The sequence below is a fragment of the Artibeus jamaicensis genome, unplaced genomic scaffold (genome assembly GCF_021234435.1).
Source record: "Artibeus jamaicensis isolate MK-2021 breed Jamaican fruit bat unplaced genomic scaffold, CSHL_Jam_final scaffold_584, whole genome shotgun sequence".
Taxonomy (NCBI): domain Eukaryota; kingdom Metazoa; phylum Chordata; class Mammalia; order Chiroptera; family Phyllostomidae; genus Artibeus; species Artibeus jamaicensis.
In genome coordinates, this window is record NW_026522048.1 from 9,599,427 (window position 1) to 9,614,161 (window position 14,735).

General features: G+C 32.5%; 1 protein-coding gene across 1 annotated transcript in view; it reads left to right on the plus strand.

Moving 5' to 3' along the window:
• PPFIA2 (PTPRF interacting protein alpha 2) overlaps positions 1-14,735 on the plus strand; it is a 467,265-nt gene that overhangs the window by 359,420 nt on the left and 93,110 nt on the right. The window contains exons 9-14 of the mRNA XM_053658775.1: positions 768-914; positions 1,915-2,049; positions 8,019-8,102; positions 8,367-8,498; positions 10,034-10,096; positions 14,017-14,108. Of these exons, the coding sequence (XP_053514750.1) occupies positions 768-914; positions 1,915-2,049; positions 8,019-8,102; positions 8,367-8,498; positions 10,034-10,096; positions 14,017-14,108 (653 nt within the window). The remainder of the gene's footprint in view (positions 1-767; positions 915-1,914; positions 2,050-8,018; positions 8,103-8,366; positions 8,499-10,033; positions 10,097-14,016; positions 14,109-14,735) is intronic.

Here is a 14,735-nt window from a genome sequence, read left to right on the forward strand (position 1 = left end):
GCTGACTTTTGCCAACATCACCTTAAAAGGTAGGTTATATACCTACTAATAAATTCCCATGTAATCTTTTAGGAGGACAAAATTATCTCCAAATTATTTATGAATTAGATAGTTTTAAATATTATCAATGCAACACTTTTACTGCATTTGCACCAACACTTAACTTTTTTTTGACAGAGTTTTGTGTTCATTTAGTAGTTTAAATTTTCTCTATTTGGAATATGTGTAACAAGAGAAATGATTAAGTTCCAAAGTCAAAAGGTCAATTTATTTATGCATAAGATTCAATTTTACCTTTTTTTTGCCTCCTTTTTAAACTATTGAGTTACTCTTCTTATTTATGAAGATGAAAATCCTTATTTGAAGTTTGCTTTGCAGTTTTATACTGTATCTACCACTTCACCAATTTTATGACATGTAACTCTACCTAAAATTGTACTTACCTCTACTGTGTAATGAACTAGTTTATCTGCCCCATCTTTTCTAAGAATGCAAACTCTAAGGTAGGTGGTTTCGAATATACTCTGATGCATTCTCAGAGAAAGATAGTCTTTGGTTAATCCAAGATGTAGAGATAATTCCGACAGATGAATTGGGAAAACTCACATGAATTGGGAAATCTTACATTTCTTCCATGAAAATAAATAATTGACAGATACCTCAAGAAAGCAATGTTTTTTATATATTACTATTTTATTTAAAGATAAAGATAATACATCAAGCTATCTGAGAATCTGAGTTGAAAATTTTTGTTATTTTAATTGTAGGCCATGGCACAGAAAGAAGATATGGAAGAAAGGATCACAACCCTTGAGAAGCGTTACCTCAGTGCTCAGAGAGAATCTACCTCCATACACGACATGAATGATAAACTAGAAAATGAGTTAGCAAATAAAGAGGCCATCCTACGGCAGGTTCGGTATCTCTATGTTGGTTTTGTTCTGGTTCATGTGTGTGTTCTCTCCATTCTCACAAAGTCTGAAGTGAATAAAATATGTTATTTCTTGACAGTCAATCTCATTCTCTAAAATTTAGAGTGAGGTGAACTAAACAGATATGCTTTTCAGTATGTAATTTAGAAATTTGTTTTCATAATAATAAAACTAATGACTAATATTTACTTTGGATCTAAACACAAACCAGAAATGATGCTGAACAGTTTACATATATTACCTCATTTCAATCTAACCACCACCTGTGAGTTAAGCACCTTCGATATCCTAAGAACAGTAAGGTTCAGGGACATAAACACTTTCCCAAGACCACAAAATTGGCACTTGCCAGGGTCTACAGTAGAAGCCTAAGTCTATTCCACTCCAGAGCAGGAGTGGGCGAGCTGTGGCCCATGTATCAAAACTATGGCTCTGTTTTACAAATAAAGTTTTATTGAAACATAGTCATGCCCATTTATTTAATTATTGTCTACTGCTACAACAGTAGAATCAAATTGTCAGAATAGAAACTGTATGATATACAAAGTCTAAAATATTTATTACTTGGCCCTTCACAGAAAAAGTCTGCCAACTCCATCTCTAGAGCCTTACCTCTTAACCATCATGATTCATTATCTCTTCCTCTCCTGCTAACACTGTGATTTTCAATATTTTGCTCTCATGGTATATCTGAAGTGTTAGTACTAAGTGGTATTCCATTTGTCCAAATATATATTCACTATTAACTAATTTTCTTTTTGCTGCCATTGGTAAGATCTCTTCTCTTTTTAATGTGCCGGATTGTATTAAGGCATGTGGATAAATGATATCTAAAAACACGAGGACAGTCATCTTTTTGCATGGTAGGTGTGGTAGCTGATTTTAAGTCTAGGATCATGGCTGAAGTCCAAATCTCCTAGTGCCTGGTGTTTGCTGTCCTAACTGTGACTCTTTAAGTGTCTCCTTTCCATCCCTATTTCAGATGGAAGAGAAGAACAGACAGTTACAAGAGCGTCTTGAGCTCGCTGAGCAAAAGTTGCAGCAGACGATGAGAAAAGCTGAGACCTTACCCGAAGTAGAGGCTGAGCTGGCGCAGAGAATTGCAGCCCTGACAAAGGTACGGCCACAAAACAGTTGGTCAGCCCAGATGCGTTCATGGAAATGACTAGTAATCAAAATGGATTCTATGAAGATTTTCTTTAGGCTCTATGAACATTGTTTATTTCATCTTTATTAATTGGTTTCTTATTTAGGTGAATTTTTCATATTGTACATATCTTATTTATTCTGACATGAATGATTCATATATGAGTATATGATTCCCTTGCCTATTTAAACATTAACAAAAACAAACAAAATTCCATGTCCTTTTAGTCCTTTTACTAATTTTCCATGGTAGTATTTATATACAAGAGTAATTATTTAATATAAACACATAATAATATTTAATATGTATATACATGAAGATAGTAATCTAATAGGCTTAACATAAATTGGTATTAGCAATGTATGAAATATCATAAAGAGTTGATTCCTTTCTGATTATAGTAGGAAAAAATTTTAGAAGTTGAAAGTTAGATTTGTAGAAGTCTAAAGTCTATAGCCATTAAAAAGTCAGAAAGTTATTTTAGTAGATGTAATTTCTTGTGAGTCAGTTAAAATCCATAGTGTGAAAAATGCTCAATAGTATCTGTCATGATACAGCCATTATATTCTGCAATTATCTACATATTTTAGGTTTTGCAACCATTACAGTGTTTAAAAAACTGTTATTACCTTTAACACTCAAGTGGAAATGGCATTACTTCAAAGTGTGTGTGCGTGTCACTAGAATAAAAGTTCAGATTTTGTTACTGGCAGCATGTTTCACTTTTAATATTAATTCAAAGCACACAATTGTTACTAAGAGCTAAGTTTTCCACTCCACTGCAGTAAGTGGATGAGAAAGATATATGAACTGTAAATTACAAATTTGACAGTATAAAAGTAGGCATACATACTTGCATTCCTGAAAAAGTAGTTAATTGAAGAACAAGAAGAGTAGACTGATGCCTGTTAGTTAAGATAGGGAAGTTAATCAGGTAGTAAAAAGGCAAACATTTGACAATGTACTTCCAGGTTAGAAAATATTGGAATGGTTGGTTATCTATAGAGTATAGGAGTAACTAGCTGAATAAACATCAGTCTGATTAGAGTGTTGTTATGAACTCAATTCTTCTGTAGTCACAGATCATTCACTAAACCCCTCCAGCAATTCCAAGAATGTCTAATTGCTAAGATAAAAATAAATGTATAATTTTAGACCCAACTGGTGTGGCTCAGTTGGGTGGGTGTCATCCCACAAAGAGAAACATTGTTAATAATATTCTATTTTTTCTTTTGAAGATATTTTAAATTACTACAGTATGGATTAAGATATGTACATTTAGTCTTTTTATCTGAGGAACATAAAAGCTTTTATAGTTATTTTACTGAATTGAATTATTTTAGGGGGAGTTAGGTGGCTAAATAGTAAAAAATAACTTTTGTAAAATTTTAGTGTAAAATAATCATCAATATTATACTGAGTAAAATACGGGAAAGTTTAGAATCTTTTCCAGAGAAACATGGTTTAAACTTCTGCAAAGAATTGGCCCAAATTAACCTCTGATAGACTGAGAAGAAAACATAATTTAAAATGTCATACTTTACTTATGAGGCTTTAACATTCATGAGAATTCTTAATTTAGTGTGGTAGACCCTGTCCAGCAGAGTCCACCTGTTGTAGCTGATGACGAGAATCCATGTACAGGTGACAACAACCCTGTGGGGAAAAAGGGAACAGGCACGACTACTCTCTCAAGGGGAGAGTGTCTAAGGTGCCTCGGCCACTCCCTCAAGAGGGGAGCACCCCAACCCTTGCCTAGACAGGCTTTTATTGTTTTCCTGGGGTCTTACATCAGAGAAAGATTTATTATCTGATAATAAATCTTTTATTATCAGATAATAGAATATTATTGTCTACATTTTACATAGATATAGAATATTATTGTCTACATTTTAGGTACAATTAAGGAAATGAAAATAACACACAGAGGGGAATGGCAATGAGCTGATTAGCTCTGTCTTTGTGAAAATTCACACAGGCTTTGGGAATTGCCTTGAAGATAGACAATATACATCTGTTGCTTTAGACCAGGGTGAGGGAGTTTTAGCAAGAGCAAGCCATAACAGTCTGTATGCATTTTCTAGGACTGATTCCTACAGGAAAACTCGATTTGAAGGTCTGGCTCCTGCCCACCACTTGGCTTCTGTAGGTTTTCCATACAGAGCTGAGTCACATTTGTCAGATCAAAACAAACCAGTCCCCTACAATTCAGAACTTTTTTTTTTTTAAAAACTTGATAGCTGTCTGGGCTTTTTTGCCTTTTGTTTTATCCTCTGAGGCTCTTATTGTGATACATATCTTCACTTGTGTACCCAAAATAATTTCCTCAGTTTACTCCTAATATACGTAATATACCTAATAGTATATTGCTGAAATGTACTTCATCTGGACCCTTTGATTTCTTCATTTTTCAGTAGAATTTTTTTCTTTTAAAAAAGCTTTTTAAATGCTAGAATTTATTCTGCTTCTCATTCTTACCGATTTCTTTTCTGTCTGGCTGTATATCCATGACAGCATCTCAGACATGCAGTTTTCAAAAGAATGCTGTGTGTAAGTCATTGTACGCAGTCCTCCAGTGCTTAGATGTCAACCCTCCCTCTGCCTGTACCATTTTTATAACATTTGAAGATCACTCTTTCATTTGTTCTCCCAAGTTTTATGGCTGCAATAATCATATATATATATTTTTGCCCTCTGCTCATCCTTTAGGGAATGCCTCCAGATCTGCTTTATTTATTTATTTTTTGAATTTCAAGTAATTTTAATATCTCATTATTGATCATCATTGTCTTTTTCTACTTAATATTTTTGACTATTAAAAAAAGTTAAAAGATTTCTGCCTATTTCTAACCAAGTTTCCTCTCTCCTATATTTTGAATAGCATTCTTAGCGATCCCTAAGACATTTTATTTGGTATGTATGTATATACCAAATAAATATAAATATATATATACATACATACATGCATATATAATTTTTATTGTCACCTGCTTATGTTTTCTTTTCTTTGGCTATTCTCTCTTTAGTTTCTTGCCCATTTCCAAATACCTCCGCACTCTTTTCAAAGGTATTTCTGCCTATGCAATTTTTTTCCAAAACTGTAGCTCACTTGGAATTGTGTGTTACATTAAAGAGTGAGCACAAGATAAACCCTATGTCCCACGAAGGAGTATAAAAAATAGCAGGTTGTACTTGTGTGACCTCTTGTTTTTAGCAGTTGCTTACACTGCATTCTTTACAAGGATAAAGTGATCATAAACTGATGGTGGTAGACAGTTGATCCCAGTGTTTTTAGAAGTGATGTCTGAATCTATTCTTTGGTTAAGACTATCTCTTTTTCTTCGTGTATGTGTGTGTGCGTTCATGTAGATAGGTAGGTAAACCTCATTAGTTTTAGAAAATCAGAAGTGTGACTATGGATAAAACAAAAACTATAGCTTTTGCAGGTATATATACAATTAATTAATAAAAATTTGGGGTTCCCAATCTTATAATTTATCATGTTTACTTCTTTAATTAAAATTCATATTCCCTCAGCAAAGACATGATTCATCTTAAATTTCATAAGGTATTTTATTTATTTTTAGCATGAATAAAAAGCTCAGCAATAACATAGTAATTTAAACATGATTGAATTCTTGCTCATTCTCTGACATGAATTTCCACAATATTTTGGTGTCTTTTGAGTAGTTAACATGGAAGCAGGTAGAAGTTTTAAGTACCTTGAAAGATTTACTGGATGTTACTTGCATTTTTGGAGATACAATTTTAGAAACTGAAACAGTTATGTCTTGACTACCTTGAATCAGTCACCTAATTAATTTGCATACCACTGTTAAATTATACTTTTGAGAGATTACAGATAACTATGAATTTAGATTATGTAATATCAACAACAGCTCGACCCACCTACTGTATTCTTAATTTAATTCTAAGTTTCAAATGCTATTATAAAACCATTTTATGGCATTTGGCGACAATGATAGCTTTTCATGTTTTTTATACTTGAAAATTTGAGGAGATAATTTTATTATTATTTCTTTATTTTCCCTATTTATGATATGAGAATATCAGAAGAAAAATTAAAAACAGTAAATGTTGAACTATAACTTGCATTAGCACACCAGTCAAATATTAAGTGTTATTTCATAGATTCAAATGAAATTTCTTGCATAAAATAGTACAAATATATATGAACCAATACATTAATAGGTTACCATTTCTTTTCAGGTACTGCGTGATGTATTTAAATATAGTTCTATATTTGCATAGAAAAGTTTCACTGTTTTAGCATAAACTTATAAACATATGAAATGTAATAATAGAATATGCTCTGGAGTTAAATTCTGTAGTCCTGACATAGGATACTTTTGATGTTATAATTATAATGTTACTTGTAATGATGATGAAAATGTTTCTGTAACTTTACATGTAACTTACGTATAACATACTAATGTGGTTCCGCTATCAGCAATGTCACATGTGTTAAACAGTCTGCATCTGTGGTAACCTGACAGCCATCCCTGAGACATGTAACTAACCTTGGCACTGGAGAAACTAGCTCACTAAGGCAAGATGCTACCTGTACACTTCAGGGCACTGTTTTGTTTCCACAACAACACATCAATGCAGAAACAATTTTGGAGTAGTCACTAGTATCTTTCAGGACAGTCCACAGATAATTTCTCACAGCATTATTATCACTTTAATAATTTGAAGACTTTTAATAATATTCACTTAAAAGTTCAGATTCAGACAATATCTGAGAATAGGTGCTAAGGTTCTAGAACTAGAGCCACAATGTGTGTTCAAAGCCAAAAAGTCATTTTGTGTTTGCTGCTGTTGCTGAGGAAACTGAATCCTGCTTGAATTAGATGATACTACTAATAATTAACCCTGCGGCTTAGCTTTTCCTCTGATTTCTACAGAGTTGAGTTTATAATAAATTTTATTCCAAATTTATTTCACCTGAGTCATTGCATTAGTATATTCTTCAACATTGTTTCCATTATTTTTAGGTAATATGATGAACAAACAAGCAAACCAAAATACAAACCTTTTAACAACCTATCAGAGACATATTCTAGTGTTTGGTTTCTCATAATTCCAATTATTACATGACTCTTTCAGAGTTGCTTTAATTAATTCTGTAGTGGTCTTTCATTGCCCGCCATCACTAACCTTCCATACCTTAGGATGGTAGCTTTTTATTTGAACATATCATTGTTTTTCGATTATAACCATCAACTGCATCATGTTCACCAGATATCGGTGTAACTTTTTCCACATGAGATTTTGTCTATTGAAGTATTAAATTTGCTGTCACACTTTTCTTTTAAGCATTCTGTGCTGTGTTCTGTTCAGCGTCAGTGTCTTTAGTTCTGATTTTTCAATTTTGTCCCTCTCCTTTTCCTTGACTCGTTAGTCTGATCCAACCTCTTCTACCTCATCTGATGATTATCAATATGTTATGGAAGCTAAACTACAAGAAATGATCTCCATACGTAGGAAGGTAGTCCTACTGGACTTTACTTTCTATTGCTAAATAGAATCCATCTAAGTTTTTATTTTCTTTTATAAAAATTATGTTACTTTTATTTATTGATAATCGACCATCCGTGCAGTTCAGTGCTTCAGGAGCTTAAGATTGGACAATGGCAGGTTTGTTTTCAAACCATGCACAGTCTGCATGTTACATTTGGCTGACTTCATTGCTCATAAATAACTCCGATGTTTTGCTGATGCTTGGATGTAACAGGCCTTTGTAGCTGACACATTTCAAGCAATGCTGTTCAGCTGCCTGTTTAAATAAAGTTTCTTTTTTGAAAATTACATTTGCAGTTGGTAGTAGCTTGCTTTACATTTTATTTCAATTTATTTAGAGGAAAAGTATTCATCAAATCTTACATGTCAGGTACATTCTTCATATTTCTTAACAGGCTGAAGAGAGACATGGAAACATTGAAGAACGTATGAGACATCTAGAAGGTCAACTTGAAGAGAAAAATCAAGAACTTCAGAGAGTACGTACATTAAGAACCCCCCTCAATGATCTGTTTACAAATTTATATTATACATGTAAGAAATGGACATCTTTCTTGATTATGGATTATATTTATAAAATGATATGAGTATGCCCTGTGCATTTTAAAGAAAAAAATTCTAACAATTTAATCAAAATAAAACATAAAAGTAAATTCAATTTTCAAACTAGAAAAAGTATAAAAACAAACCCAGATATTTTTTAAATTATGTCAAATTTATTTATTGTTATTCTTGAACTTCAGGCTAGGCAAAGAGAGAAAATGAATGAGGAGCACAACAAAAGGCTATCCGACACTGTGGACAGACTTCTGACTGAATCCAATGAGCGCTTACAGTTGCACTTAAAGGAAAGAATGGCCGCTCTGGAAGAGAAGGTAAAACAGCAGAAGGGGCCCATGAACAGTGGTGTTCTTACACATTTGTTGTGTACCTGCTGTAATCATTATATTGGTCAAATGAGTCACTGGCTTTCCTTAATAGCAAACATATGACTGATATTCCTTGAGGTGAATGAACAGTTTTTGTAAAAATGTATGAGATCCATTTTAAATAAATATTCTTCATAGTCTATAAATCTTGCATATCAACATGATCATATGAGGCAAGTGTATTAAAATATGCTGTGTTTTTGTAATAAAAATATTTCATTTATCTTTGGTGTGGTATTCAAAAAAGAAAAGTGATAAGACAAAAATAATTATGTTGGGGTGTACTTAGAGGCTTGTTTTGAACTGTCCAAATGTTTCAAGGAACTGGATCTATTACTGATCTAAAATCCAAAATCTGATTGAGTTTATATCACCAGTGATGTGAATTCCACTGTAGAATTTAGGCATGCAATATTTTTAGCTGTATTGTTTTTTTTAAAAAGTGTTTCTGCACAGTCTGCTATTTTATTCATAATTACATACATATCATTGAGAGCTGGCAGCTACCAAACTAGCAAGTTCTGTGAGCTGTTTGACCATTATAGTTTATAAATAAAGAGAAGTCTAAAACCTAGGTGTACAAATCATTTTGGAAGTTTAGATTGAATACCAGTCACTACTTAAGTTAGACATTTTCCCCTGCCTCATCCAATAAACCAACATAGGAAAAATGTTTTGATAAAATGTTAGAAATATTTTGATTAATTTACCCATTAAGACATCATAAGGCTTGACTACTTTCCATTCAACTCTAAATTCACAGCCATTATGCCAATTACTATAATCTTAGTTCAACTTTACTTTGTAAACTTGAAAACAATGTATTGTTTCAAAATTATGCTTCATAGTACTATGAGAAAATTATAAATCTTTTACAACAATAATATTTTTATGGTAAAGGTCTTTAAAAATATCTATGTTGCAACTTATTTTCCTATGTCATGATGTGTAACATTAGTTTTTTTTAATTGATAAAATTTCATTTTTATTTCTCTAAAAACTTAATTAGCATAGAAATTGCTAATTCTGTATTTGAAATATAAGTCCAGTAATTAAATGTTTAAAAAACATAATCTTACTATTTCTTTTTGTATTGGATAATAGTAATTAGTTCATCTGAATTCTTTATCAATAATATATCTGGCTAATATTAAGCTTGTAACTCACTCTTTCTTATTTGAAAGTAGCCTAATTATTCATAGCTTTAGGCCAAGAGAAGGCAAATAGAAATGTAAAGATAATATTGAGGCCATTCGTCAACTCAAATGTTACAAAATAACAAAATATTTAAATTATGTATTTCTCAAAATGTTAAAGTGTCACGTTTCCAGATTCCACTGAAGCATGGTTTCTATCAAACCAATACATAGATGCATCAAGGAAGAAATCAGTTAAGATCTGGAGGGATAAAATAATAATGTCCATATTTTCTTATTTTCTGTTTAATTTATTAATTATTTCTGTTTTGTCCTCTTTTGCAGAATGTCTTAATTCAAGAATCAGAAACTTTCAGAAAAAATCTGGAAGAATCTTTACATGATAAGGTATCATGAAAACTTACACTTTGCCCATTTTTTAAATTTTATATTGGGAATGTTTTGTAAAATAAATATCATGAGAAATAATTTTAAGATGTCTTTTTTTTTTATATTATACCTACAAAACTGTACATATACAGGGAAAGCCTGATAAATTTTTTTATCAGACTTTCACCACATTTTCATCAAACTGTGATGGAACACACTAAAAATCAACACTCTGGGATCCCCACTTCTGTTAACTTATGCAACACTCTTGCACTAAAGGGCAATCTCTAGTTTGACTTCTTACAGAAAAAAATGGTTTTGACTTCTTTGTGCTTTATATAAATGAAATTTAAAATGCATACACAAATTTGTGTCTAGTTTGAGATATCCTTTTAACAAAAATGTATTAAATACCTATTATGCATAAAAATTGTTAAGTTATATATTTTCAAACCTAATCCTACTTGCAAAGTAGCTGAACAATCTAGTTGAAGAGAAACAGCACACTTTTGACAAAGCAATGAGTTACAAATTAGCAAATGCCAATCAAGCATCAAATGAGTGAAACAATGAGAACTACAGGTAGGAGAGATCACCATGTGTTACTGCTATAAAGAAGTCATCAGGGTGTTGGGAATTGACTAAAACTTTAAGAAAAGGTAGGACCATGTTACAAGCCTTTCAAATACAGTACATGTAGCATGATTGCAGCTACTTGGTTGGGGAAGAGTCTGAGAAGTGAGTTTGATAACTTAAATATTAATGAGCATAATGGTTTGGCTGGAATCAGTTACTCCTGTTGTAGAATATGTGGTAGAAGAGGCAAATTGAGACCACATTATGAAATGTTAAAAGCCGTGGTTGCTAATATATTTGTCTTCCTTTATTAGCTTGTAAAATGATTTTTAACAATTTCGTTTTCATTTCATTTTGTTTGGTATAGGCAAATGCAATCATTTAAAACTACTAACTTATGAAGTGACCTATAAATGTGTTGAACAAATGATGGAAAAATAGAGAGAAGGGAAAGAGAGGGAGAGAGAGTGTGAAGGAAAAGAGAAAGGAAGGAAGGAAGGGAAAAGTGTGGCATATGAAAGGTATTTGAGATGATAAGAAAATGAAGATAAGAGTGAACAATTATACCTTCAACCCTATTGAATGCTATATATTATGATGTTAATTTCAAATGTAACTATTTGGTCCCACAGTAAGTGTGTACCAAAATTTCTCAAAAGGGAAATCTACTAGAAAAATATGATAGGGTGCCTATTTCAAACTCTCTTTGAAGTAGCCCAGGATGTCTACATGGAGGAGAGGCTACTTCTTCAGGCTCTTGAAGGCAGATAGATGTGTTCTTCAATATAGAAGCTTGGGACATAGGACAGAGCATATGCAACAGCACAGAGAAAATATAGATGGTTGACTTGTTACATCACGAGAAGTTTGCTTGAGACTGGCATGTATGTAAAGAACTAGGTTTTGACCAGATTGTGAATTTTGGATTTGATCCTGTTATGCAATGTTATGTTATCCAAAATTCTGTGCATTCCTGGCAAGATCCCCAGAACCCACTCCCCCACCACCTACCTACCCAAGCCTTGCAGCATCAACAATCTGCCTAAGCAACCAGCAGTACTAATCATTCCACACTTCACATTCTCGTGCATGTCAGTTGCCAGAGGAAGCAAGTCTCAGGTCATGCTTCATTTGTGGATATCATCTCATACAGAATAATGCATTTCCTAATATAACAACATTTCCTATAACTTCTCAAATTTCCACTCACTTGTCTATATGCATTATCCATCAGCAAAATCCTCTGTATCCTCAACCTCTTCTGTCAGTGTTTCTCTTGATCATCTTAATCTCTATAATTTGAAGTTTTGGGGCCTGTCCTTGTGTTTCTTCTCTATATTTAGTCTGTAGTGAATTCATCTGGTCTCATGGTCTTAAATAACATGTATAAATTGAGCACTTCCAAATTTAGATCTCCTACGGGGCTCTCTACCCTGAGGGAGTTCATGTATTCAAGAACCAGGGTCCTATCTCTGTTTGGACACATAGGCATCTCAGACTTAACAAGTCAATCCATCCAAAATACCACCAACAGTAGTCTTCTCAGTAAATCACCACTTCTTTCTCTTAGTTACCCAGGTTGAAAGCTTTGGAGTTGTTCTTAATGCCTCTTTTATTACATACTCCATATTCACTCCAACCACAAATTCTGTTGGTTATATCTCTAAAATATGACCAAATCCTAGCCATCATCTTCCTAACACCATCATTGTCCAAGCTGTAATTCTCTTGCCTATCTTTTGGAAGAACACTGATAATTTTATTTTTTCCTTCTCCCCAATCCCATTCAACAGTTCGTTTTATAGCCACCAGAATAGTCATGCCACGTCTCAACTCAAAAATCCTCTAGCCACTTCCTGTCTTACTCAGAGCAAAAGCCAAAGGCTTTAAAATGGTTTACAAGGACTTTCAGAACTATCCTTCTTCAACCCTGCAATCGTATTTTTGTAAATCCATCCCTTATCTGACTTTGTTGTTAACTTCTCCAATCCAGGCTCGCTGGACTATTTGTTCTCTAGCTCACTGAACATACTCCCACTCAGGGGCATTTGCACCTGCTGTTCCTTCTATCTGCCACGCCTTTTCCTAGATATCTTAGTTTTTGTAACTTCCTCTTTCTCTTCCACCTTTACTCAGATATTACTTTATTCAAGAGCCTTTCCATGATTCTCCTGTTGTCTCCTTCCTACCAATATCTTTAAGACAGCATTTGTTTATCATGTTTTCTACCAAATTGTAAGTTACATAAGAACAGGAAATTTGTTAGTTTATTACTGTTTTATGTATCTAGCACACAAGAGGTGCTTAATCAATATTTGTGAAAATAACAAATGAATGAATTAATAACTACAATAAAAACTTGAGTATTTTTAAGCAAAGGACTCATCTAATTATACATTTTTTAAAATGATACATCTAAGTGAAGAATATGTGTAGAAAATTTTGAATAGTGCATCACCTCTGTGGAAGCTGGTAAAATAATTTGGGAAAGAGGAAAAATGGATGTAGAGTAGGATGGTTGTAGCAAGAATAAAAAAGGGCAGATAAGAGAAGTATTGCAAAGGCCATATTGACACACAAAAGAAGTGTAGGGAGTAAAGAAGTATGAGACAAGTAAAGTGCCAAGCATAGGCTACCTGGAGAGCAAAAAACAGCAATGGAAAATCCAGAAAGATGTACTGAAAACTTTATGATATTATAAAAATTATAATTATGAAAACAAAATTAAGTGCTCCCATGAGCATTTAAAGACTATAATTATCTTTATAATTATAGTCTTTAAATGCTCAAGACTTAATTTATCTTCATAAATTTATAGGCTGAAATTGACAGTGCCCAATCTGAGAAAGTTTTAGTCATACAAACAATTGTAGCAATATCAAAATAATAGTTTTAATTCATATGAGATGATGATTTTTCCCTCATCCTTTTAATTCAATCTTCTTTCTCCTTCACCCATGTATTTTTCAATCCTTATACCATAACAGAAATCCTTAACTTCCTGCATAAATAAGGCCTTTTCTTTGTTTTTTAAACTGGCTATGATTACTACTCTACATTTCTAAGTGATGTATAGATAGCTGGTTATGATCTTTTTATTCTCATGTTTTTGCAAAATTTAGGATTACCAAATTCCAGGGAGTATAGATAGATTTTAATTGATTTCTGCTGTTCACATATTCGTTACAAGGAGAAAAATAAGGCATGCTTTTCTGTCATAACCAATAACCTTTAATAAAATCATATTCATCCATTTTTTGCTTTTAAAAAGCCAGCAAAATTGGTGGTTTGGTTTATCATGGTTGAGTTTTGGTATTATTGTTATTTGTATATTATCTGAGTAACACTTCTTTGGTTTTTAGGAAAGATTAGCAGAAGAAATTGAAAAGCTGAGATCTGAACTTGACCAATTGAAAATGAGAACTGGCTCTTTAATTGAACCCACAATATCAAGGTAATTAAATTAAAAGCTTATCTGCAACTGACCAGTGATCAATATGAATTTCCTTATGATTAATATCTCCTACAATAAAATAAACAAGTACTTCCTATTGCTAACCATCATTGCCTTATTTTGACTTCTTACCAATTTAGTTTATTTTATTTATATTTTTAGTTATACTCAAAAATAATTCTCTAATTTAGAAATCCTTTCAGCAGATATACAATAAAAATTGAAATCCCTACCTTTCATATTCTGCATTTAATTATATAGATAAAATATGTAATAAGAATCTTAAATGAAGAGATGGAATGAGGCATAAGATTACATCTTATTCCAGCAAGAAATGTGAGCCCTTTTCTCTACATACAAAAATGTTTTCAATGCTTATTGTTACTAAAGAAATTTCAATGATTATGAACATTCATATTCAAGGAGCATTTAGCTATTTTGGTAAAGTAATTGCAAATAAAGAGGTAAAAATAAATTATACTTGTTTAGAAACTTAAATAAATTTAGCCATACTCATCTACTTTGATTCAATACCTCATCTTAAATGAAAGAAGTAATGAGCCCATTGTTTTTCTCTCTAGATGAACTTCAGTAATTCACATATTTTTTTTGTGTAGAGCCTTTTAT